This window comes from Lactuca sativa, chromosome 5 (genome assembly GCF_002870075.4).
Source record: "Lactuca sativa cultivar Salinas chromosome 5, Lsat_Salinas_v11, whole genome shotgun sequence".
NCBI lineage: Eukaryota > Viridiplantae > Streptophyta > Magnoliopsida > Asterales > Asteraceae > Lactuca > Lactuca sativa.
Genome location: NC_056627.2, coordinates 195,529,655 through 195,552,968, shown reverse-complemented (window position 1 = coordinate 195,552,968; position 23,314 = coordinate 195,529,655). Strand labels below are relative to the sequence as shown.

Here is a 23,314-nt window from a genome sequence, read left to right as displayed (position 1 = left end):
GCTCCTCGCTGCTATCTATTCACTCTCAAGCATCTCATAGCAGCAAAACCCCTAGGCTAAGGCATCACAAATCAGGCCACTCTAGTCCTAATAAGAATACCTAGCCTACTCTAGCATGCATAACATATCATAACATATCTCATAATGTAAGGGTATTTTGGGAAATCACCGTTCGGGCGCTGACTGATCGTACACACTGCTCTGCTCTGCTCTTTCAAAACTTTTTACTCTTTGAGAAAACTTTGTGAATTTTATTTTGAAAACCTCATAACTCAAGCATGACCTCATAACAACAACCAAGTTGGGATTTTTATGGATTTATAACTCAAATACCACTGAAATGGGATAGATTTAGGTCCATGGAGTCCTTTACACTCATAAGTCTCCACCTTTGGGACTTTTAACCCTAGAAATGGTCCATGCAACATCAAACCAAATAAAGAGGAAAGTTTTGAACTTTATACCTCTAGATGCAGCTCCTTCTAAAGATCCTAGATCCAAACATGCACTTCAAGCTCTAGCCTCCACAAGCTCCTCTCCTTCTTCTTCACTAACACATAAGGCACTTTTAGCTCCAAAACACTCACACTCAAGATAAGGACGATGGAAGGATCTCTTAGGGTTTCACTCTCTGATATGGAGGCTGATAAATGAGCCTTAGCATCCCTTAAATAGTGCACAAGCCAAATATTAGGGTTTGCATCTGGACCCGCTACGCCCAACGTAACCCTGGGTACGCCCAACGTAACCCTGGGTACGCCCAGCGTACCCAGGCGAGTCCGCATCCAAATTAAGCGCATGAGTACGTGCAGCGTACTCCCCAGTACGCCCAGCGTACCCATTTGCTACAAGAACTCACTCAAGGGACCAATCTTGACAACTCGACAAAAGGGAAGGGTTAAATAGTTTTACCTGAATTTCGGGATGTTACAGTTACTCTGTAAATTCTTTTAGAACGAGGGCAATATTCTTTTAGAATAAAGAAGGCTTTAGTTTGAGGAAGGCTACTATTCTTTCAGAATGAAGAAGGGAAATATTCTTCACATGTAATCCTGGAAAATTGATCAGACCTAGACAACCAAAAAAGGTAGGGAAGCTTTAATTTTATTCTTTTAGAATGATTGTTCTCTAAGAATAAACTCAAATTTTATTCTTTTGTTTTTTTTCATATAAGAATGCAAACACATGTTCATTTTATGTATATACTAATTATGGTTATTTTAACAGGATATTTGGGTAGCATAACAATTAAGTATAGTGCATATCCTAAATCTTGTCTAGCTTAACTCTTGGGTACTTAAATTTTCCTAGAGATTTGGCCATCATAACATTTAGGTATTACCTACTCCTATATTACCAGACATCATATCTTTTAGACACAGATCATAGTTTAAATCTAGGTATAGTATCTACAACTATACTATCGTAAGGTATCTTGCTTATATTAAAATGACTTGGTATTTATAAGATAAATATTTTTATCAAATCATTCGTTAAGCATGTATCCCCCCTGAAAACATTTTAAAACAGTAAAATAGGGTCGTGAATTCACTCTAATAGCGTATCGGGGAGCACCTGAACTATTGCAACCGAAATTTCTTGCCATCGAGGGGTATTGAAGTATATAAAGAGAGTTCGGAGGTTGGTTTGAGATGAAAAACCAGGAAGCAATCACTCCTATTTATAGTGATGATGCATGATGGGCACTCTGCTGCGCGGCGTGCACTCGCTTTGTGGCCTATCCAAATCTTGCTACATGTCACCCTTTTGGTTGTCTACGTTTCCAAATCTCCAACGGATCGGAGAGCCAGATGTGCGCGACGATCATGGCGTGTAAAATAACGCACACACTTTAATTCTTTTACAAAATTTATATATTCGTCATATGAACTTTGTTTCTTACCCTCTTTATATATTTGCGTAGCTCTTTCCTAGAACTACAACTTTCCTTTAGGTTGCATCATCTAATTTTTACTTTCATTTTTAACCCACATTTTTATATTTTATAAAAATCGTATCTCCTCCATACAACTTCCATTTTTGCCTTCTTTCTTCTCAAGTTCTTATCTCATGTTTTACTACAAATTTCATTTTTGTAGTGTTAGCCAAAAAGTCAACTGTTATCTGTTTGCTATTTTTGACGTCAATAGCGTTATTAATGTGGTTGGTTTCTATTCGTCATAATAGTAACTCTTCTAATCAAAGTTAGATTTTATCGACGCTTTTAATTTTTGGGATCATTAGGTCGCGTATTTTCCAAATATGCTAACCATTTTAAAATTTTGATTACATTATTCTCAACTCAACTGTCCCTATTGTCCTTCAATATGGGAAGTTTTTGTTTTTATAAGTCGAACTTAACTCCTAGTAACAATTAATGATGGGAAATTCTCAATTGTTACAAAGCAACATGCAATGTCTCTTGTTGAAGGTACCATAGTGGAAAATTATGCAAAGTTGTGGTCCTATGGAGAGGAGATAAGAAGGTCTAATCCAGGGTCAACAATCAAGTTGTCTGTGAACTCTATGCCAGATGGGAAAACTTACTTTAGCAGGATATATATGTTTTGATGCACTAAAGCAGGGTTGGAGAATTGGTTATAGAAGGATTATAAACTTGGATGAGTGTTTTTTTAAAGGAATGTGTACTGGTCAGTTATTATGTGTTGTTGGGAGGGATGGAAACAATAGCTTGGGTTGTGGTTTGTGTTGAAAATAAAGACAATTGGAAATGGTTTTTAGAAAATCTGCAAGAAGATCTGCATCTTGAAGTTGGGTATGGTGGGACATTGATGTCAGATCTGCATCTTGAAGTTGGGTATGGTAGGACATTGATGTCAGCATAAGGTATGTTTGCGTTCATTATGTCATGCTTTATGTGTTACAATTATAAACACCTTTGAAACAAGAAACTTAGAGACTCATATGATGTTGATTTGGAAAAGAAAACATATACTTGTAGGATATGGAAACTGAATAGGTATGGTTGTGTACATTCATTGGCAGCCATTTCTTATGTAATTGGAAATGTAGAGGCATTTGTTGATCCTTTATACCGTGTTTGCATATATATATATATATATATATATATATATATATATATATATATATATATATATATATATATATATATATATATATATATATATATATATATGAACACCTACAAGTACTCAATAGGAAGCATGAATAAGAGTGCAATGTGGCCCCCAACAAACTACATAACACCATTGGCACCATTGAAAACAGTTGGTACTACGACAACATTAGTATATATTAACTGACATCATATGAAAACATTGGTTAATAGCAAGTTGATTTCATTTCCTTCATCAAAGTGACCATACATTACAAATGAGGTTATCGTGTTACCACCCCCCCCCCCCCCCCCCCCCCCCCTAAAAAAATAGATGGTTATGAAAACCCTAACATCGTCAAAAGTCACCACTGATCCAAATAACCAACAAACATCACCTAAAACACATAATCACCAACAACAAAACATACCCTAATACATACATATTATACTAGCAGATGGAGAAGTTAGACAAAAACAAACAACAACCTTCGACAACCCAAAAAACCCAAAAACAAAATGCTAAAATCGCCATCGTGCTACCTACCGACATAACTACACCCACCAAAATCCCCACCCAGAGCATTCAACACAACAACAAACCCCGATCATCGACACCACTAGAACTTCAACAACAGCTATCACAGTCACAATCTTTTTCAAGTAACTTATTTCCTCCCTAAACTCGCCTAGCTGTTGTCGTAGGTCATCTCTCATTTCCTCAATTTTCACTTGCGTTTGCATGACGTGAAGCTCGTAGTCAGTTGGCATGTCTAGGTCCGATACTCTGAAACCACCATAAGAGAAGCTTTGTTCTGATGCCATCTTCTTGATTTATAGCAGCCAAAAGGGGAAAAAATCGAAATTTGTTGTATTAACCAAATAATACGATTAGGTTAACAAAGTGGGTGGGGAACACTCATTTAGGGTACCCTTCAATTTATAATGGGGGACCATAGGGGTGACTTGGCAAAATTGGGGACCAAGATTGAAACAGTACTAATCGATTCACGTTCCACTGTAGAGACCACGACACCATAATATCATTTAAACATTTTACAATCGGTAAAATGACATTATTAAACGGTCATGTGAGAGTTAATTCCCTTAATGTGCAAATAAAAAGTTTAGTGGTCTTTTAAAACAAACTCTACAAGTTTGATGAACTAATATGGTATTTGCCTCTACTAACACAAATTTGACGAGCTAATATGATATTTGGGCCACTGAAATTAACTTAATACGATCTGATTGTTCAATTTGCTATGACAAATTTGATGAGCTAATATGATATTTGGGCCACTAAAATTAACATAATACGATCTGATTGTTCAATTTGCTATGGAAAAGAGGTAGGAGGGATAATGACAAGGGATAAAGTCAAAAACCTCTTGGAAATGTCGTTTCTAAACCGTGTCTGACAAAATCAACCCTGTTGTAGTCGTAAATTAGAACCTTCCATTCTCGTCAAACCAAAACCAGATCTGTTTCTCCTCTAGACTTTCCTCCCTTAACGCACCTTTAGATTTCCTATCCCAATCTCCCCCAGTTTTGCAGAAAGATCGATGGGTTTATCATTAAGCAGCAACAGAAGAAGAAACAACCATTATCACCATCAACACCCACCTTCTGCCGACCCTTATTCTGCACCACAATATATTTACTCTGCTCCACAACCGCCACTACCACCGCCACCGCCGCCACCACCGGCACTCCCACTGCCTACGCCCCCAGTGTTCCACCCCTACGATGCCAGTAATTACCCTAATAACGCCTTGAATGTTAGGCCCAATTTTTGGTCTTATAGTCAACAGCAAGCAAATTACAATTATGGGTGGGCGCCACAAATGCGTCTACCTTCGATGATGCCGGCTCCACCACCTCAGCCTCCGCCAGCGTATGTCGAGCATCAGCAGGCAAAGAAAGTTAAGAGTCATGTTAACGTGCATAAGGATACATTGAAGGTTGAAATCGATGAGGAGAATCCTGATTGTCATTTAGTTTCCTTCGTGTTTGATGCGATGTTTGATGGAAGGTTAGTAATCTGTGTAAATTTGTTACTACTTTACTGTGTATTCTACATATAGCTTATGTATGCGAATGATCATATGCATTATCTTTTACATTTGATGAACAATTGTGTTAGAAACTTTGATACAACCAATAACAGGATCGTATCACTTTTAGGCCTAATTTGGGTAGAATTGTGCAATTGAGGAATGTATTGGGCATGCTTATTATCATACTATAATAGAGTGGAATGAGTGATTATCGCTAGCTGAATTGGCCTATATATTGAACATAGACTGTTCACTTGTTCATAAGTTGGTTTATTGCTAGTTTGTTCCATTTACTGTTTTTATTGAGTCCCTAATAGCACCTCACTAGAATACAGATAACTAAACCCATAGCACATGTCCAATAATCTTGAACATAATCATGTTATCTACTTGTGTTTGTGTGAAAATAATCAAGATATTCATACCCAATGTATAGTAAATACAGTAAATAATCTGTAATGGTGAATATTCCACTCTCTAGATATTTATATTAGAAATTAAATTATTCAACTGTTTAGATATATTCATGTTATCTACCTTACACTACACTGAACTAAACTAGGGATCTGTTTCTTCTTTTCTCAGATAAATGATGTTTAAGAAAAAGTTAAGTTGTGCCCAACACACTAATGGAAATGAAAGGAGAAATTAAATGAGGGCAAATTTGTAAAATTTTAGGACTCTCTCAAGTCTCAAGGGGACAAAAAGTGTAGGTATCTTGAGATAGAGTTTCAACACAATTCTATGCTAGCAAAATTTTATCATGATAGGTTGTTTTTACTTTTTCGTGCCTTAAATTATAAGAGTAATTTGGGTAATGCTGACTTTTCAAAACATTAATTGAATGATAATCAAAACAATAACTTATTTATCTATCTAAGTAAAATCTAGTTTAAAGATGTTATAGAACCTTGCAAATCCTGCTAGGTTTTCAGAATTAGGATTAGTTCAGAAACTAATATTAAGATATCATTTAACCCTAATTATATATATATATATATATATATATATATATATATATATATATATATATATATATATATCTAACAAATAACACTAGGCATAATCCACTATGAAACAATATGATTTGCTTAGATTGAGCCTTTTCAACTATTTACTGAATGAGTCATCATTGTTTTGTTTTGTAATTCTTTTCAAATGGATAAAGATATATTCATACATTAGTATCTTGACGTTAATCTACATTAAGTGAACTCTTGAAATTATTGACTCAGATTTTAGGGTCTTTCTGATTGAAGCTGCACATGGTTATAGAAATGTATTTTTTTTTCTTTGTGATCTTTGAGAGTTAATCTGTTAGTTTTGCTATTATATATTGCCAAATTCAACAAATATCTTCATACTTTCATGGATTTTTGGCTTCAACAAGATTAATGTCAAATGTACAAAAACACACATTTTTTTTGTCTCGCTCAAAAAGGTGGGATAGGGACTCACACTTGATCTCTCATCATGCAAAAGACGTAATTGCCCTCATCCTCATCATGGAAAAAGTACACCGTGTGTATTGATTTTTATTTTGCATCCCATTTACAAAACACACCACATTTACCCTTCTCAAGAGAAGGAATAAGTATGCATTCTGATTTCATAAATTTCTATGCAAAAATCTAATATTTCATGAAAAAGTAGACGACGAGGGTAAAAATGACTAAAATACCCTCATGTAAAATCTAAGTGACACGGGTTAACAGCCCTCAGTTAGCAAAATCCATTTTAGGGACCATAAACTTGCATTCTTTTCTTGGATAATCTGTGTAATTAACTCTTTTATGAACTTATAAATAAACTAATTATGTTTTTCCTTTTTTGTCCTTGATGTCTAACAGCATGACAATCTATTACTTTGCAAAAGAAGAGTCCGAATGCAAGTTTTCCCCATTATACCCCGAAGCATTTCTTCCTGTAAAAGTCCCATTCTCAAAGGGCCCTGGACAAAAATTCAGGCAACCACCAGGGACTGGAATTGACTTGGGATTCTTTGAGTTGGATTCCCTTTCAAAACCATCATCCGGGGAATCCATATTTCCACTTGTAATATGTGCAGAGACGATTTTACCCTTGTTATCTCCCAATCAACATCTTTATGATCCCTTACCAACTACTACTACCCCTACCCCTACCCCTCACATGCAAATCACACAAGCTGTTTTGGAAAAGAATAATGGGGATGGTTTTAAAGTTAAAGTGATAAGACAGATTTTGTGGATTGATGGAATTCGTTATGAGTTGCGTGAAATCTACGGAATTGGAATTGGACATTCCGATGAGAGTTTTGATAATACGGGGTCTGGAGATGAATGTGTTATATGTATGACAGAACCTAAGGATACTGCTGTTCTTCCATGTCGGCATATGGTAAGTTCTTGTTGGATTAATTCCCAAAATAATAGGACTTTTTTGTTAAAAAAAAGAAATTAGGACTTTATCAAAAAATTTCCCAATATAATGAGACTTTTCTGCATAAAACCCTACAATCAATTTGGATATGATTAAATTTTACATACTTTCTATATTGCTTTGATGATGAGAGTAGATAGATAAAGCATATGACTCTTAATGACTAATAAAGGATATGCATACACAATGTATATTTATTCTTTCTAAATACAAGAAATAACAAAATAATTTGATTTGTTTGTAGTATAGCATCCTACTTCCATTTATTTCTATTAAAACATTCCACTTTCAGTTTATTCTAATTAACGCATCCCACTTAAAAAATCAACCAATTATGACATTAAACGCAGAATCTTTTTTTTAATTAAAACATTATAGTTTAAAAAGTCAACCTTATATAAAGAATAATGTTATAATATGAAAAAATGAAGGTTGTATGCTATAATAAAGAAATCACGGAAAGTATGTTGCTATTTTCTGCATAGACCTTATAAATCATGCTTCTGTTACATATAATCAAATATGCATCCTTGTTATCAAATCATGTTATTATAGTCTATAAATACGTTGGGATAGGAACTTGCTCTTGATCTCTCAGTGCAAAAGACGTGAATGCCCTCCTCACTTTCATCATTGAAAATCCCCCTAGAAAGTTTGGAGAAATCGAAGGAAAAATTAAGGGCAAATTTGTCAACCGTTAGGACTTAATGAGGAATACCTCATCGTTTCCTGACTTTCTCTATTAAGTCATTCTTTCTGCACTAAATAAAAAAGAAACACTCATATATAGGTTACCAGACTAAGTCCATTAAGTAAAAAATAAGAATCGAAGGGTCACTTGTTGAAGAATCTCTGCTATGTTTTCTTAACCTTTTATTTATTTATTTATTTATGTATTTTGATTTTATCGTTTTGTACGATTTCAGTGTCTATGTAGCGAGTGTGCTAAGGCTTTGCGAGTTCAATCAAACAAGTGTCCAATTTGTCGTCAACCTATCGAAGAACTAATGGAGATCAAAATTAGTACAGTTGATCGTTGATATATCTTTTTTTTTTTTCTTCTTCTTAATGAATCAAGAATCACATGTTACAAAGTATATTCTTTTCCTCTTGTCCAATCTTGTGATGTAGTTAATGTTATAATATTTGTGTAAAAGCTGTTATTTTTCTCCTTGGTTAATAATTCATGTATAGATATCAAACCATGGTTTCTTTCTTTTCTTCTTGGGTTTGCTTTTCTTTTTCTTTTTCTTTTTCTATTTTCTTTGATAATGTAACACAATTGATTTAAGCTTGGTATCTTTTTTATAAACAAACAAGGGTTCGAATGTCAGCCAACTTTGTATGAGTTTTAATTTCAATAACCATTTTTGTGAGTCTTAAAGTCAAGTAAATGAATCCAACCTTCGGAGATGTGCTTATGTCATGCATTTGATTGTGATTATTGATTGGATTGTGATTATTGATATCAATGAAACACATTGCAATTTGGGTCCCACCCTAAAAAAGTTTGACAAGGACTCATCAGAATTTGTTTTTTTGGGAAAGGACGTGAATAACCCTTTTTATAACAATGAACCTTAAAGTGAGCTTAATCAACAAAAACGTTGCAAGATTCAATAAGACAAATTACGTTTTCTGTCTTATACAAAAATGTGACACATGAAGCGTAGATTGATATATTATTTGTATAAAAGACATAAATGACATCCTCTCTTTCATAAAACATAGTCTTGAAAAACTTACCAAGTGTCTTAAGGAAGTAAAGTAGTTCACATGACTAAGTATCTTTTTTTTTTTTTTTTGATAGTGAAAGACTAGTTGTCGCGTTTATGTCAGATCTTAGGAGTTACCAGTTTAACACCACTATACTTTTCATCTTTAAGATTGGAATTTAACCTTTGCTTTATCCTCTCTTTACTCTGTTTGTCTTCTTTACTTTGTAGCCTTTTAGTAATCTGTCTATCCTTGTCTGGAGATATTTCAAGTTCATGGGAGAAAGCATGAGTAGTTGAACTTTTATACTTTACACCCCTTAATACTACCTAATATCACTTTTACCCCCCCTTAGATTTACATTTCAAAAGATGAGGCAATGAATGAGAATATTTAGGGAATCGGGAAACCCATGGGGCTGACCTAGTAGTCAATCTGTGGGCCCTTGTGTCCAATGTGTCATACTTTTCATGTTCGACTCCGTGATAGGTGCTAAAAGTTTTTTTAAAGCCATATTTACTGATTAAAAGACTTAAATCGTCCCATACTTGTTGTATTTGGCATATTTTCAGTAAGACTTTATTATATGGGTCATGATAAATAGGGTCAAACATTATTCAATGATAAGAGAGGGGATTTAAGTCTTTTGAACAAATTGCAATGTTTGTTACATGGACACGAGTCTCTGATATGCATCCCAATACACGTCAAACACAATACAACAAGTGTTATCGTGAGTCGTACAAAACAAAATAGGGTGTAAAAGAAACAAAAAATAAAGAATATCACATGGGGCTATGTCTCCGATGTGTAGGGTATAGAATGTTGGATTCATGAATATTGTAGCGATAAGAATGGGGGGTTATTTTATAATTTAAAATTTGAAAGACAGAAATGAAGGAGAGAATATTTGGCATGGAAGTTAGCACTGGGAGAGGGCATCTGCAGAGCTTTTTACAGAGGTGAGGACAATACAAGATACAAAATTGGTGCAGTAATAATATTGACTTTCTGAGCTTGTTGTTAATCTTGTTCTGCATATAATTGTAGATTGGGGACCATATCACTTGTCTCATTCTTGCCTGCTACATTTTTAGCTTAAAACCACTTCATAACTTCTTCAATAACACATGCTTTTCAAAACTATATATATATATATATATATATATATATATATATATATATATATATATATATATATATATATATATATATATATATATATATATATATATAGGATTAGGTTATTGTGTTTTAACTATCTATTGTATGCATATAAAATTGATTATAGACCAATCATTTTAGTTATTTTAAAAAAAATAATTAATCCATATTACATGTTGAAGATATAATGAATCTTCAGCATTTAATATGCATTAATTATTTTCTTAAAATAACTAAAATGATTGGTCTACAATCAATCTTATATGCATACAATAAATACTTAAAACACAATAACTTAACCCTATATATATATATATATATATATATATATATATATATATATATATATATATATATATATATATATATATATATATATATATATATATATATATATATATATTGTAGGATTTACCCATTCCATTAGAGGTTGCTGTGAGTGATTTGAACAACCGAAAATGTTTTCCTGATTTCTTAATTCCACTAAAAGAGCTTTGTGTTTGCCACATTTCTTAATCCACTAAAAGAGCTTATTATAATAGAGAATCAATGGTCAACAGTACAAATTTGAAAAAGAAGTATATATATATAAAATAATCTAAAACATGATTTGAGGGAGAGTATATATATTATGTGCAACTAGTGGAATAACATCAACCTCGATAAAAATCACATGCATAAGACGATGAGTCAAAGGTTACGGTTTTAAATTACAAAATAATAAAGAAATAATTGCTGAAATGTTGTTTCTATGGACAAAATAAACCCTTATTTATAGGCCAATGGGGTCGATCCTCCTCATTTATTGCTTTCTCCCATAAAGGGATTGGACCTACAAGTTGCTTTTCCAACGTTTTTTTAATTCTTGTTTAATTTATATAATTATTATATTTTAACTATTAATCTATTTTATTAACAAAGTCTTTTTGGAAATTTAACACCTCCCATATTTCGGGTTGGTAGTAGAAACTTCATGAACTAGAATGATACACGAAATGATGCTAACTTTCATCACAAAGTGATTCACTTCACATTTAGTGCCTCATCGAGAGCAAACAAATGAACCATTACAGGAGCAGAAAGCCTTTTTAGTCTCTCGCGATCACCTTAAAGCCATTGTAGGATCAACACTTCTAGAAAATTACGATCGCCTACAAATCATAAGTGTTATACACGAGCACCCTTGATCTCTTTGCTTGGGCATGTTGATGTTGTCTCATTGGTGAGCGTGCCTATTTACATTAATATTCTCCTCCATCTTCACAAGTGTGCTACTTGTGGATTTACCACTCCATCGTTAGGTTCCATGCATGTTATGAGACTTTTGGTTATCCATATTCCACCTGCATTCTCAGTTCTTGTATACACCATGATCCATAGCAAAAGAAATTAGTGCATCAATATGCAAGAAGCTGCCAAAAAATAGTCCAAATAGTAACGAAACTGATTTTTTATTGAATATTTTCGATCACATTTACAGATTACAATGAAAAGGATTACATACAAAATCAGTACAACATGAAGGCTAAGAATTAGAGTAATAGGAGCCGACAAATCAGGAACTAAATATGGAAATATACAAAGGTAAATAAGGATAATATATTGAATTCCTATACTCCCCCTCAAGCTGGAGTATGTAGATTTTGCATGCCCAACTTGCCAACTAAGGACTCTATTGTAGACATAAAGCCTTAGTGAAGAGGTATGCTACTTGCATCTTTGTGTAAATGGGAAGAGGAACTACTTGTGAATTAACTCGTTCACGCACAATGTAACAATCCATTTCAACATGTTTAGTTCTTTCATGAAAGATTGGAATAGTGGCAATGTTGCAAGCAACTTGATTATCACAATATATAGGTGTGGGCCTAATTTGTTTGACATCAAGTTTGTTTAGAGGCCACCGCATCCAGATTATTTTGTTGACTGTAGTAGTCATTGCTCGGTATTCTGCTTCAGCAGAAGATCGAGAAACAACCATATGTTTCTTTGATTTCCACGAGACTAGAGCTCCTCCCAAAAGTAGAACATATCCTGTTCGAGACCTTTGAGTATATGGGCATCCAAGCCAATCCGCATCGCAATATGAAATGAGATTAGTTCCTCCTTGCTTGGGAAACACGACACCTTGTCCGGGAGCAGCTTTTAGATATCTCAAGACCCTCATTGCTGCGTCTAAGTCATCTTGTCGTGGATCCGATACAAATTGACTTAGAACGTTCACGACATATGTGAGATCAAATCTAGTAGCTTGTAGATACAACAATTTACCAACCAACCGACAATATTTACTTGCATCGACGTGTGATTCTTTATTTTCTTTTTCAAGTCTCAAGTTTTGTTACATCAGGAAGGAACATGGTTTACATCCCAACATTTCGGCCTCTTCAAGAATGTCCGAAATATATTTTCTCTGACTCAAAACTAAACCATCCTTTGTGCGAGCCACCTCTATACCAAGAAAATATTTCAAAGGTCCAAGATCCTTTATGCTGAATTGCCTGTCAAGGAAAACTTTGGCTTCTTCAATTCTATGTAGGTCATTTCCCACGATGATAATGTCATTAACAAATATAAGGATATCAATGAAGACTTTACTTTGTTTGTATATAAAGAGAGAATGATATGCATGAGATTGTTCAAACTTGATTGGATTTAGTACCGATGTAAGTTTTTGGTACTGGTTTCTTGAAGCTTGTTTTAAACCGTAAAGTGACTTCTTTAACTTGCATGCTTTTGGTCGCTCCCCCTTTCTTGTAACCCTCCGGTATCTTCATGTAAATCTCCTCGTTAAGCTCACCATGTAAGAATACGTTGCAAACATCTAACTGGTCCAGTCTCATGGTTGTGACCGTCTTTGTTACAGAGGGTGCAATGTTTTCCTTGCTTAGTGATTTTCTTCACCGCCTTGTTTCCATGTTGATTCGTATTGGTCTTGGTATACGCCTGGAAAGCTGCTGCTTTAACGGTGGGTCTTTTGGTGTTGGTGATGGACATTTGTTGTTCATCATCAGCAACAAGATGATAAGGAAATCCAAGAGATGGTGTCGGTTTCAAAACTAGTATTTGAGTTCTCACAATTGAGAACTCACTATCAAGGCCCATGAGAAAATCATATAACCTTTCTTTTTTCCTTCAATTCAGCAAGTGATTTTCCCAAACCACAATCACATTTGTTACTACTGCAACGAGGAGTAGGGAGGATCGATTGAATCTCATCCTATAGTTCTCGAAGCTTTGTGTAGTATGTTGAAACAGTTAACCCATCTTGTCGAGTATTTGAGATTTCTTGCTTCAGTTGGTATGTGCGTGACACACTTTCTTTTCCAAACCTCTCATGGAGGTCTGACCATATCTCAACAATATTGTTGGTGTATTTGATGCCGGTATGAATCTCCTTTTCCATGGCGGTGGTAAGCCACCGTTTTATCATCGCATCACACCTCATCCACGCCATGTGGTTTTCTTTCGTCTTTTATGGTTTTATTATCAATCTGTCAATGAGGCCAATCTTATTCTTGTCAAACAGGAAATTTTCCATCTCTTAAACCTAGTCATTGTAATTGTTATCCGTCAATGCATCATTCACGTGCATTGTTCGTGGATAATCTAATGGATGCAGATAGAAGGGGGAGTGACATCAGGCCCACTCCCTTCACTCTTTTTGTTATTATCGTTCTTGTCATCGGGCATGAGCTGATGACAGGAAGGCTAAGAATTAGGAGTAATAGGAGCTTACAAATTAGGAACTAAACATGGTGAATATACAAAGGTAAATACGGATATGATATTGAATTCCTATAAATATATATAGATTCTGTGAACAATTAAAAATTAGCATATCTATTTCCAGGTTTCTCAATCTCGAATTTGCATCATAGATCAACTAAAGCTTGCTTTCCAACCAAAATAGTTTCTTAAGACTATGTTGATTGGTGATTTGGAGTGATCAAAGTACCAATAAAACAAAAATATTCTACAAAAAGAAGAATTAAAATAAGACAATCTCCACCAAACTAGCTCGTGCTACCCTTCATAAACCATTTAAAAGCCACATGTCGTGTCCTTATTTGTTTGCTTCTTTTGTATTTTTTAACCAAAATTTATAAATTATAAACTACACTTTTGTAACGCCGTAAAATTTTAACCAATTTTTTTCACAATTTCAAAACACCTTTTCATTCCTAATTAATATAAAATCTCAATGTATCACATCTTAATTACATAGAATGTATCCCAAGATCAAAAACATATAAAACTCCGTGTGTGTGTACAGATCATGCCGACGCCTTCCCGCGATCATCACTGGTACCTGAAACACATATCACATGACACTGTAAGCATAAATGCTTAGTGAGTTCCCCAAAATACCACATATAACACATATTAGCCACTCGAGGCTATAACTCTATGGACCCTCTGGTCATAACTCTGTGGACCCTCAGGTCCTAACTCTGTGAACCTTCCGATTCTAACTCTATAAACTCTAGAACATACACAACATAAATCACATAGAAATAATGCAGTGCAACACATCACATAAATAACATACAAGCTACTCTGTCACATAACTCTGGTTACCACCCAAGGTAAAGTATAGTGAGAAGATTCACCTCGGATATCTCGATAAATCTCTGACTTGGGTATACACTGATCTAGCCTCTGCCTAAACACATAAACAATCATCTCAATCAATAACGACTCTCCAGGCTAGACTAGACTCTCAAATGTCCTCTAAGAAGGCTAAACGACCATTTTACCCTTCAAACGGTCCACAAGTCTAATTGTTGACCAAATCCTAAAAGTCAACAAAAGTCAACGGTCAAACTTTGACCAGACTCATCGAGTGCACAAATGTGACTCGGCGAGTCTATGCATGTCCTTCATACTCCTGGAACTTACTTGACTCTCTGAGTCAACCCTCCACTCTTCAAATCATCACTGATCATGAATCGCGGGACAATGCATCCCAACTCGTCGAGTTCGGCTCTTGACTCGGCAAGTTCAGTCGTGAACTCAAGTCCTCTATATCCCCTCTGACTCACCGAGTCATTTCCCCAACTCAGTGAGTCATCAACTATGTGATTCTCGGGGAAATCCACTCCTACTCGTCGAGTTAGTACCTGGACTCGGCGAGTTCATGCCATGCTCAAACTCAAAAGACCTCCTAAGGTCAGATTTGTTCCTCTAATCCCTAGATCTGACCTTCCCAAGCATGATAATCATGTAAAGTTCAGAACTTGATGCCCATGCAAAGGCCAAAAGACTCTCTTTGAAGAAATAACCTCAAATATGACACCCTAAGCTCATGTCTCCCAATATCAATCATAAAGATCCAAAGGGTTAAGGTCTCTAGACCTCTTTGGATCTAGATCCAAAGCCTTAATATGAAAAGGGACCAAATGCTCACCAAATCAAGCCTCTAAAGGGTCTAGAAAACCCTAACTCCACAGGTCGACACCAAAACTGAAGAAGGATCGATTTTATACCTCAAATATGAAGTCCTTGGCTCTGAAATCTTCAGAATAGCACCCTCTTCAGCTCCCTCTTGCCTTGGTCACCTCCTTTTTGCAAGAACAACAACACAAGGATCAAAAATGGCCTCTCCTTCCTCACAAATGCTCTAGTTCTCTTAGGGTTTCACTCAAGGGTCTGGTAGCTGCAACTGAAGGCTATAAGAGCCTTTAAATAGGTCCCAAACTCGGGAAATTAGGGTTTCACCAAACAGCATGGACTCGCCGAGTCTATGAGTCGACTCGTCGAGTCTGGTCACCAATCCGGATAAGAACCTGCGATCCTACTTGGCGAGTCTAAGCATCAACTCGCTGAGTTCCTCCCAAAACTCAAAATAATGAATAATATAATATACTTGGGAATCCGAATGTTACAATTCTCCCCCACTAGGATCAGACTTCACCCTTGAAGTCTCATTCTGCAAACAACTCTGGATGCTGCTCACGCGTCTCTCGTTCCGACTCCCAAGTCAGCTCGGACCCTCTCCGATGTTGCCACTGGACCTGCACCAGGGGTACGTCCTTATTCCTCAGAACCTTGATCTTCCGATCCATGATCGTAACCAGTCTCTCAACATAGCTCAGGCTCGCATCCACCTGAATATCATCTAATAGTACCACCGCTAACTCATCGGCCACACACTTCCTCAACTGCGATACGCGAAAGGTGTCATGAATGTGACCTAACTCCGCAGGTAGCTGATATGTGCATATTTAGTGTGTATTTAGTATAGTTTTTATTCATATATTAGCTAAATTATCGCATATTATGGACAAAAGGTACTTAAAAGTGTTAAATTATGTTTTTCAGTCCAAAGATGAAGCTCGGAAGCAAAAGGAAGCAAGAGAAGCGGTTAGGAGCTCGAGAGTGGAATGAAGAAGGAAAAACACTAAAAAAAGCTTCTACTCGTCGAGTCAGATAGCTACTCGACGAGTCCGGTCGAGGAATCAGAAGGATAATGATTCGGAAGTCCAGATAGTTATCGCAATACGGGGAATGTGAGAGGGACTCGACGAGTCACAACTTGACTCGACGAGTCGATTCGTGTATTTAAAGATAACTCCACAGATCGAGAAGGAGAGTTCTGGGACAATTCAGAAGTATCTTGCTACGATTGAGAAGCCTGAAAAACCCTAGAAGACGACAAAGGAAGCTAGAATTCAATTCCGGAGAGTAATTAAGGCAAAATTTCATCATTCCATTTATTCTTTTGTTTATTCATCATGACTAAGCAATTTGACTTTGATTGTTTGCTGTTATTTACTTTAATTATGAGCTAAAACCTTTAGACTTCTGTTTGGGGATCCAAAGTTGACAATATGGTTTGATTGATTGGTAGGATTAATTCCAAGTTGGTGAATTTTTGTTATTTTAGCTTGCTAAAGAACCTTGTGTGTGAATAATAATTAATTTTCTGTTAATAGGAAGATAATTGATTAGAATGAACATCTATTGATTATTGTCCTCATATGATATATTGTGACCACATAGTTATATGTCTAGGATTAATGAATATGAAACTAGAATTAATAAGAAAATTGAGTAAATTCATGTGCAAGCTTGTAAGATGACTATCAAACAAGAGGTTAATTAAAAAGACTAAATTAGTTAACTATTGCAAGTCTAACTTAACCCGAATAATTAATCTAGTGAATATAATTAAATTAAGCAATTGGCCACTGTTTGAGTTAGTTTATTTGCTAAGGATTAGGGTAGTGAACATGAATCTAATCACTTGAATCGGTAACTAACGAAAGAATTAATCCATTGCACTATTACCTTGAAAATCAACCATAGAGTTAACCAAGTTGAAATAAACAGAAGTTCCTTTCCAATTATTGAATCTAGTTAAATCGTTATTTTCTAGCTTTAAATTAGTAATAATTAGTAAGTTTCTAGTCTTGTAAAACTAGAGAACAACCCCTGCTTTTTAATTAACTTAGATTAAATTAGTTTTTTTAGTTTAATTTTCCGTTCCCTGTGTTCGATACCCTGCTTATTTAGCTATACCACAATTGATAGGTTCACTGCCTTTTGTGTGTTATTTGATAATTAAAAGTAGGTTTAAAACTAGTGGGTTTTACACACATCAAGTTTTTGGCGCCGTTGCCGGGGAACGGTTCTAAAATTAATAATAAAGTCTAGTTTAATCGATCCTTTGTGTGGGATTTATCTTACACAAAGTTATTTACAAAGCAAATCCAGTAAGTAGACTTAGTTTTATTACAATTCCGTTTTTTTTACTAGAAATTTTTCTTTTCTGTTTTTGCCTTGCACTCGCCGAGTGCACTCGTGTCGACTCGGCGAGTCCATCGCTGTTTTAGTCTTTTTTTTTTATTCCGTTTTTGTTCCTTTTACGCGTTTTGTTTCTTTTGTTTCGTTTTTTTTTCAGCTGTTTCATGACCCGAGGATCGGACACACCTCTAGTACCACCTTTGGAAGACCCGGAATCCGCACTAAAGAGAAACAAGGGAAAAGCCGTAGGAGAAACCGCAACTTCAAAGAACTCACCACTCAAGAACTTGAAATCCGTTTTCAGCAAGAAAAAAAGCAGCAAATCAGGAGCATCCAGTGCCTCGTTAACAATTGAAGAACCAATTCACGAAGATATCGAGTACGAGACCGAGGAAGAAGAAGAGCATATTTCCGAGCACGAAACCGATTCCGAAGAAGAGTTAGCTATCACTATGGCTAACATCGATGAAGTCCCCACGGGGGAGTGGAAGAAAAGGATGCGTGATGACACCGGGCCAGGACTTGTGCAACCCGCAATTCCCACAACCGCTACGTTTGAGCTAAAGGGCCATATTCTCGCTCAACTCAAAGAGATCCCTTTCTACGGGAAGGATCATGAAGACGCTTACAAGCACTTGGACGAAGTGAATGACGTGGCAGATTACTTCAACGTGCCTAATGTTCCACGCGAGACCCAGCTTCTTCGAATGCTTCCTGTCACGTTTAAAGGCGCTGCAAAAGATTGGTTAAAATCACTTCCTCCCGGATCGGTCACCACATGGGCCAAGATGAAAGAAGAGTTCATTGACCATTTCTGCCCACCCTCCAAGATAGCCAAGCTAAAGAAAGCCATTGCCAACTTCGAGCAACAACCCGGAGAATCTCTTTATGAAGCTTGGGAAAGGTACAAGAGCCTACTTAGAAATTGCCCACACCATGATCTTAATAGCCAACAAGAGGTCTCCATCTTTTATGATGGAGTTAATGTCACCACAAGGCAACTACTCGATTCACAAGGCCCGCTCACCTGAAAGCCACCTCCGGAAATAAAGGAATTAATTGAAGAATTCTCTAAGCATTCTAGAGAATACCACAATCCGAGGAATGAAGTGAGTCGTGGAGCAGTAAACTCGGTGAACGATGGCATGGCGGCGGTAATAGCTAAACTCGATAGCCTAGACCGAAGAATGACGAAAATGGATCAAACGATCCATGCTATTAGGGTAGGATGCGAAAATTGTGGCGGCCCCCATCTTACCAAGGATTGTGATCGAGATGAGAATGGAAATAAAAAGGCTCAAGTATTCTATTCCAGTGGCGATAGATACGATGAAGACTGGAGGAAACCGAAGAAGGAATGGCTCCCATACGAAGAATATAAAAAGGCTAAGGAGGAGAAATACAAACAGAGGGAGAGGGGATTCTATCAAAAGGAAGAGCCGGTGATGGAAAAGAAGGCAAATTTAGAAGATATACTCACAAGGTTCATAACCACGTCCGAGAAAAGACATAATGATCACGATGTAGCAATGCAAGAAACCAGAAACATGTTGAGGAATCAGCAAGCTTCCATTCTCAACATTGAGAAACAGCTGGGACAGCTTGCACAACAGGTGAATGAAAGAAGACCGGGTCAACTTCCGAGCAACACCGAGCCCAATCCAAGAATGGAGAACGTGAGTGTAATAACCTCCAGCAGTGAAGAAAAATTTACAGAAGCACTAAGGATCTCCAAGAAGAAGGAAGAAAAGGTAGAAGAATCGGAGCCAGCCAAACCCGACCCGACTCGCCGAGTCACTCTGTCACACCCCAAAACCGATAACGGCGGAACGCGTTTCGGGGTGGATGACGTAATGAACAGTATCATCACAATTGCATAATAGTAGAAACAAGAATCATACAACCATAGTATTACATAGTGAATTTAATTACAAGCGTGTTTTGTAATGTTTAACAATCACTCAAAAGTAATTCAAAAATAAGAGATGGGTCTTGTGTGCTCCACCTTCTCCAAAAATGCCGCGTCTGTACCTGTCTATCTTTGACCTGAAGATACAAGTTATTTTGAAAACAATTATCAGCATAAAGCTGGTGAGTTCATAAGAGTTTAGTGTGAGTTTTTGTATACAAAGCGTTAGTGTTTAAAAATGTATCATTTATGTTCATAAGTAATAGAAACTTAGAAAATCCCATATTTTCCAGGAAATACATTGTAAGTGGCAATCTGTGAAAAGTATGCATTCTTTGTCTCTTTGAAAACAATTTATTGTAAAAATACTTTGGCAAATCTCCAAATAACAAATGCGATAGGATAAATTAAGCCCGTGACCAATGATAGAGGTGCGAGCTTCCTTTAGTGATAAATACTTACTTACTTCGGGATGCGGTTTAGCATTTAGTGTAGTATTTTAGAGTAGTTATAGGGTATTCCTTGTATATTACCAATAGTGAGGATGATAGAGGATCCCATGACCTTCCCGGCCATGCATAGTGTAGTGAAGTAGTGGCATCCCTGGGCCTGTACGGCGCGGACTGAGATTAACAGTCGGGATGTAATAGCGTCTGCCCCGTATAGATCTATACATGTAGAGTCGTCTCCTGCTGGAACACTCCGGGCGTAGTGAATAGCGAATAGAGTATCTCGTCGCGGGTTAGTGTATTATTGTTTGTTTAGTGTTTTCTCCATTGTTATAGTGTAATAATCTGTTAGTATTGATCATAGTGTATTCTCTTACTAGTGTAACATAGAGTAATAGTGAGTATTATAGTGTAGATAGTAATAACTTTAGCGAGTAGTAGCGGTAGCGACCCTAACCATACCTATTATGGTTATCCTAGTGGGGATGTTTCTTAGCACGTTAGTGACTTTAGCATGAAGTGAAGGCAGTAATATTCGTATCCCATACTGATATACAGATTTTATATAAGTAAGAAATCGACGACAGTCGGACGGATAACTACTACCTCAAGCCCACAATCAAACAAGAACAGGAAATAAGGCGAGATATCGGTCCTAAGTCCTCCAAGTCTTATTTATATAAATATATCAGAGTGGTTACATTTTATAAGCAAATTGATTAAATAAAAGTATTTTTTTTCCAAAAGAACATTTAAAATTCTTATTCACTGTTTAAAAATAGTTTGAAAAGGGTAAAACCCGTTTTTAAGGCATAGGGACAAATCACATGTGATTTGAACTAAAAGTAGTGAATCGCATGTGATTAATCCCTGAAACTCGGAAATCGTTCTGTAAAACTTCACATAAACATTTATAAGCAACTTGTATCTCCCCCCTAAAACTTGTAAAACACTTGAAAGGTTCATTAAAGGGGTATGAACTCACCTGAAATCGCGGAAATCGGGTGAATCGGGTAAATCGGGTAATAGTGTCGATTGAGCGTTTGGTACCAATTAACCACTTGAGCACCTCTTAGGACCCTAATGTCATATAAAATATGTATTTTACAAGAATTTAATCACCTTATGCTTCTCATTATAGTATTTGGACATTCTAGTGTCGTTTTCGGGGTTTTAAGGCCTAGAAAGGGTTCCCGGGAGTGGTACAAGGCCATGGATGATTTACGGGAGGGTCCTAGAGTTTATTCTCTTAGAGTTTATGGCCTAAAAGCCATTCATTGGGAGTTTACGGCCGTAAGCCCCCTAGGCTTGGCCGTAAACTCTTGTGACACTCCAAAATGTGTGTTTAAGGCCTTATCTCACTTCCTTGATTTAGTGGTGTGTGTTTTGGACCAAGAGGGTAGGATTAAACATCATATTTTGTGATATTTTTGGGGAGTTTACGGCCAAGGCTTGTTCTTGGGCCGTAAACTCCTATAAGTCCTTTAAGATGATGGTTTTTCTTGTACAACATGGTCCCAAATGGCTTAGAAAAATCCTAGAAGGCCCTATAGTGAGTTTGGAGCAATTTGGCACATATTTATGGGGAGTTTACGGCCCAAGAACATCCTTGGCCGTAAACTCTTCATTTGGTGTCAAAATGAAGTGTTTAATGGTACAACACACCTCCATAGGCCTTAGATAAATTCCTTTCATGCCTTAGGGTAGTTTAGGGGCTTGTTTGACACAAAAGTTTGGGTGTTTACGGCCCAAGCTTAGCCTTGGCCGTAAACTCCACTTTTTATGTCCAAATGATGATGTTTAATGTCTTTAAGCCTTCCTTGGAGTCATGTCCAATTTACCTAACATCCTAGAAGAGTTTTAGGAGCCTTAAACATGGATTTGGGGGGTGTTTGAGGTGTTTATGGCCTAAGCACATGCTTGGGCCGTAAACTCCTTTTTAAGCCTCATTTTCTTGTGTTTTAATGTCCAAACCCCTCTAGTTGTAAGCCTTAATAAGTATACTAACATACAAGAAGGAAAAACTTGGCCTTGGGCATGAATTTGGGGGTTTACGGCCTAAGGAGCTTCTTAGGCCGTAAACTCCTTTATGGTCCTTGATTTCCATGATTTTGGCCCCTAAATTCAATGAAGCATGACTAGATTAAGATAGAGGATGAGTACTTACGTTTGGAGGTCGGAAATTAGCGGAATCGGGGCCGATTTCAAGTATAGAGAGAGAAAGTAGAGAGAGAGAGTGGGTGTGTAGTAAATGGGTGTTCAAATGTTGTGCACACCCATTGCATATGTCTTGGGAAACGCACCCGATACACGGCTACCCGATGTTTAAATTTAACTGGGTTAAAACTTTTTACCCGGGTGAAGTGGTAGAAAAGGTAATACAACTCTATTAGGTTAAACGGGGTTAACACATACGAGTTATATTTCTTATGATAATATTAAGTCATGCATAAACTTAGATATTCGGATATTGACGGTTCCAAATATTACATAAAATAACGTATAGTGACACGTTCCGTTAGTGAAAATGGGATTTGTAACGGAATTAGATTTGGGGTTGTCACACACTCATATGGACTCGACGAGTCCATGCGAAATTGAGAAACCCATCAGTTCTTCGAAACCTTATAAGCCTCCACTGCCATACCCAAGCAAAGCCATGCCTACAGAAAAAGTTGAAGCATACAGAACCTTCATGAATCATGTTAACACTTTACAAGTTAATGTGCCATTTGTGGAAACAATACTTCAAACGCCTAAATACTTCAAC

At 36.5% G+C, this 23,314-nt stretch overlaps 2 protein-coding genes across 2 annotated transcripts; one reads left to right on the top strand and one right to left on the bottom strand.

Moving 5' to 3' along the window:
- Positions 1–4,496: 4,496 nt before the first annotated feature.
- Positions 4,497–8,777, top strand: LOC111876588 (probable E3 ubiquitin-protein ligase LUL4). Its single transcript, XM_023873141.3, has 3 exons — positions 4,497–5,111; positions 6,987–7,515; positions 8,484–8,777. Exons 1-3 carry the CDS (start codon positions 4,642–4,644, stop codon positions 8,595–8,597), a joined length of 1,113 nt encoding a protein of 370 aa, XP_023728909.1. The 5' UTR covers positions 4,497–4,641; the 3' UTR covers positions 8,598–8,777.
- A 4,456-nt stretch (positions 8,778–13,233) lies between these two features.
- Positions 13,234–13,894, bottom strand: LOC111876604 (uncharacterized). The gene is made up of 2 exons (XM_023873155.1): positions 13,770–13,894; positions 13,234–13,570 (listed from the first exon to the last, which is right to left on the bottom strand). Exons 1-2 carry the CDS (start codon positions 13,892–13,894, stop codon positions 13,234–13,236), a joined length of 462 nt encoding a protein of 153 aa, XP_023728923.1.
- Between the last annotated feature and the right edge of the window lie 9,420 nt (positions 13,895–23,314).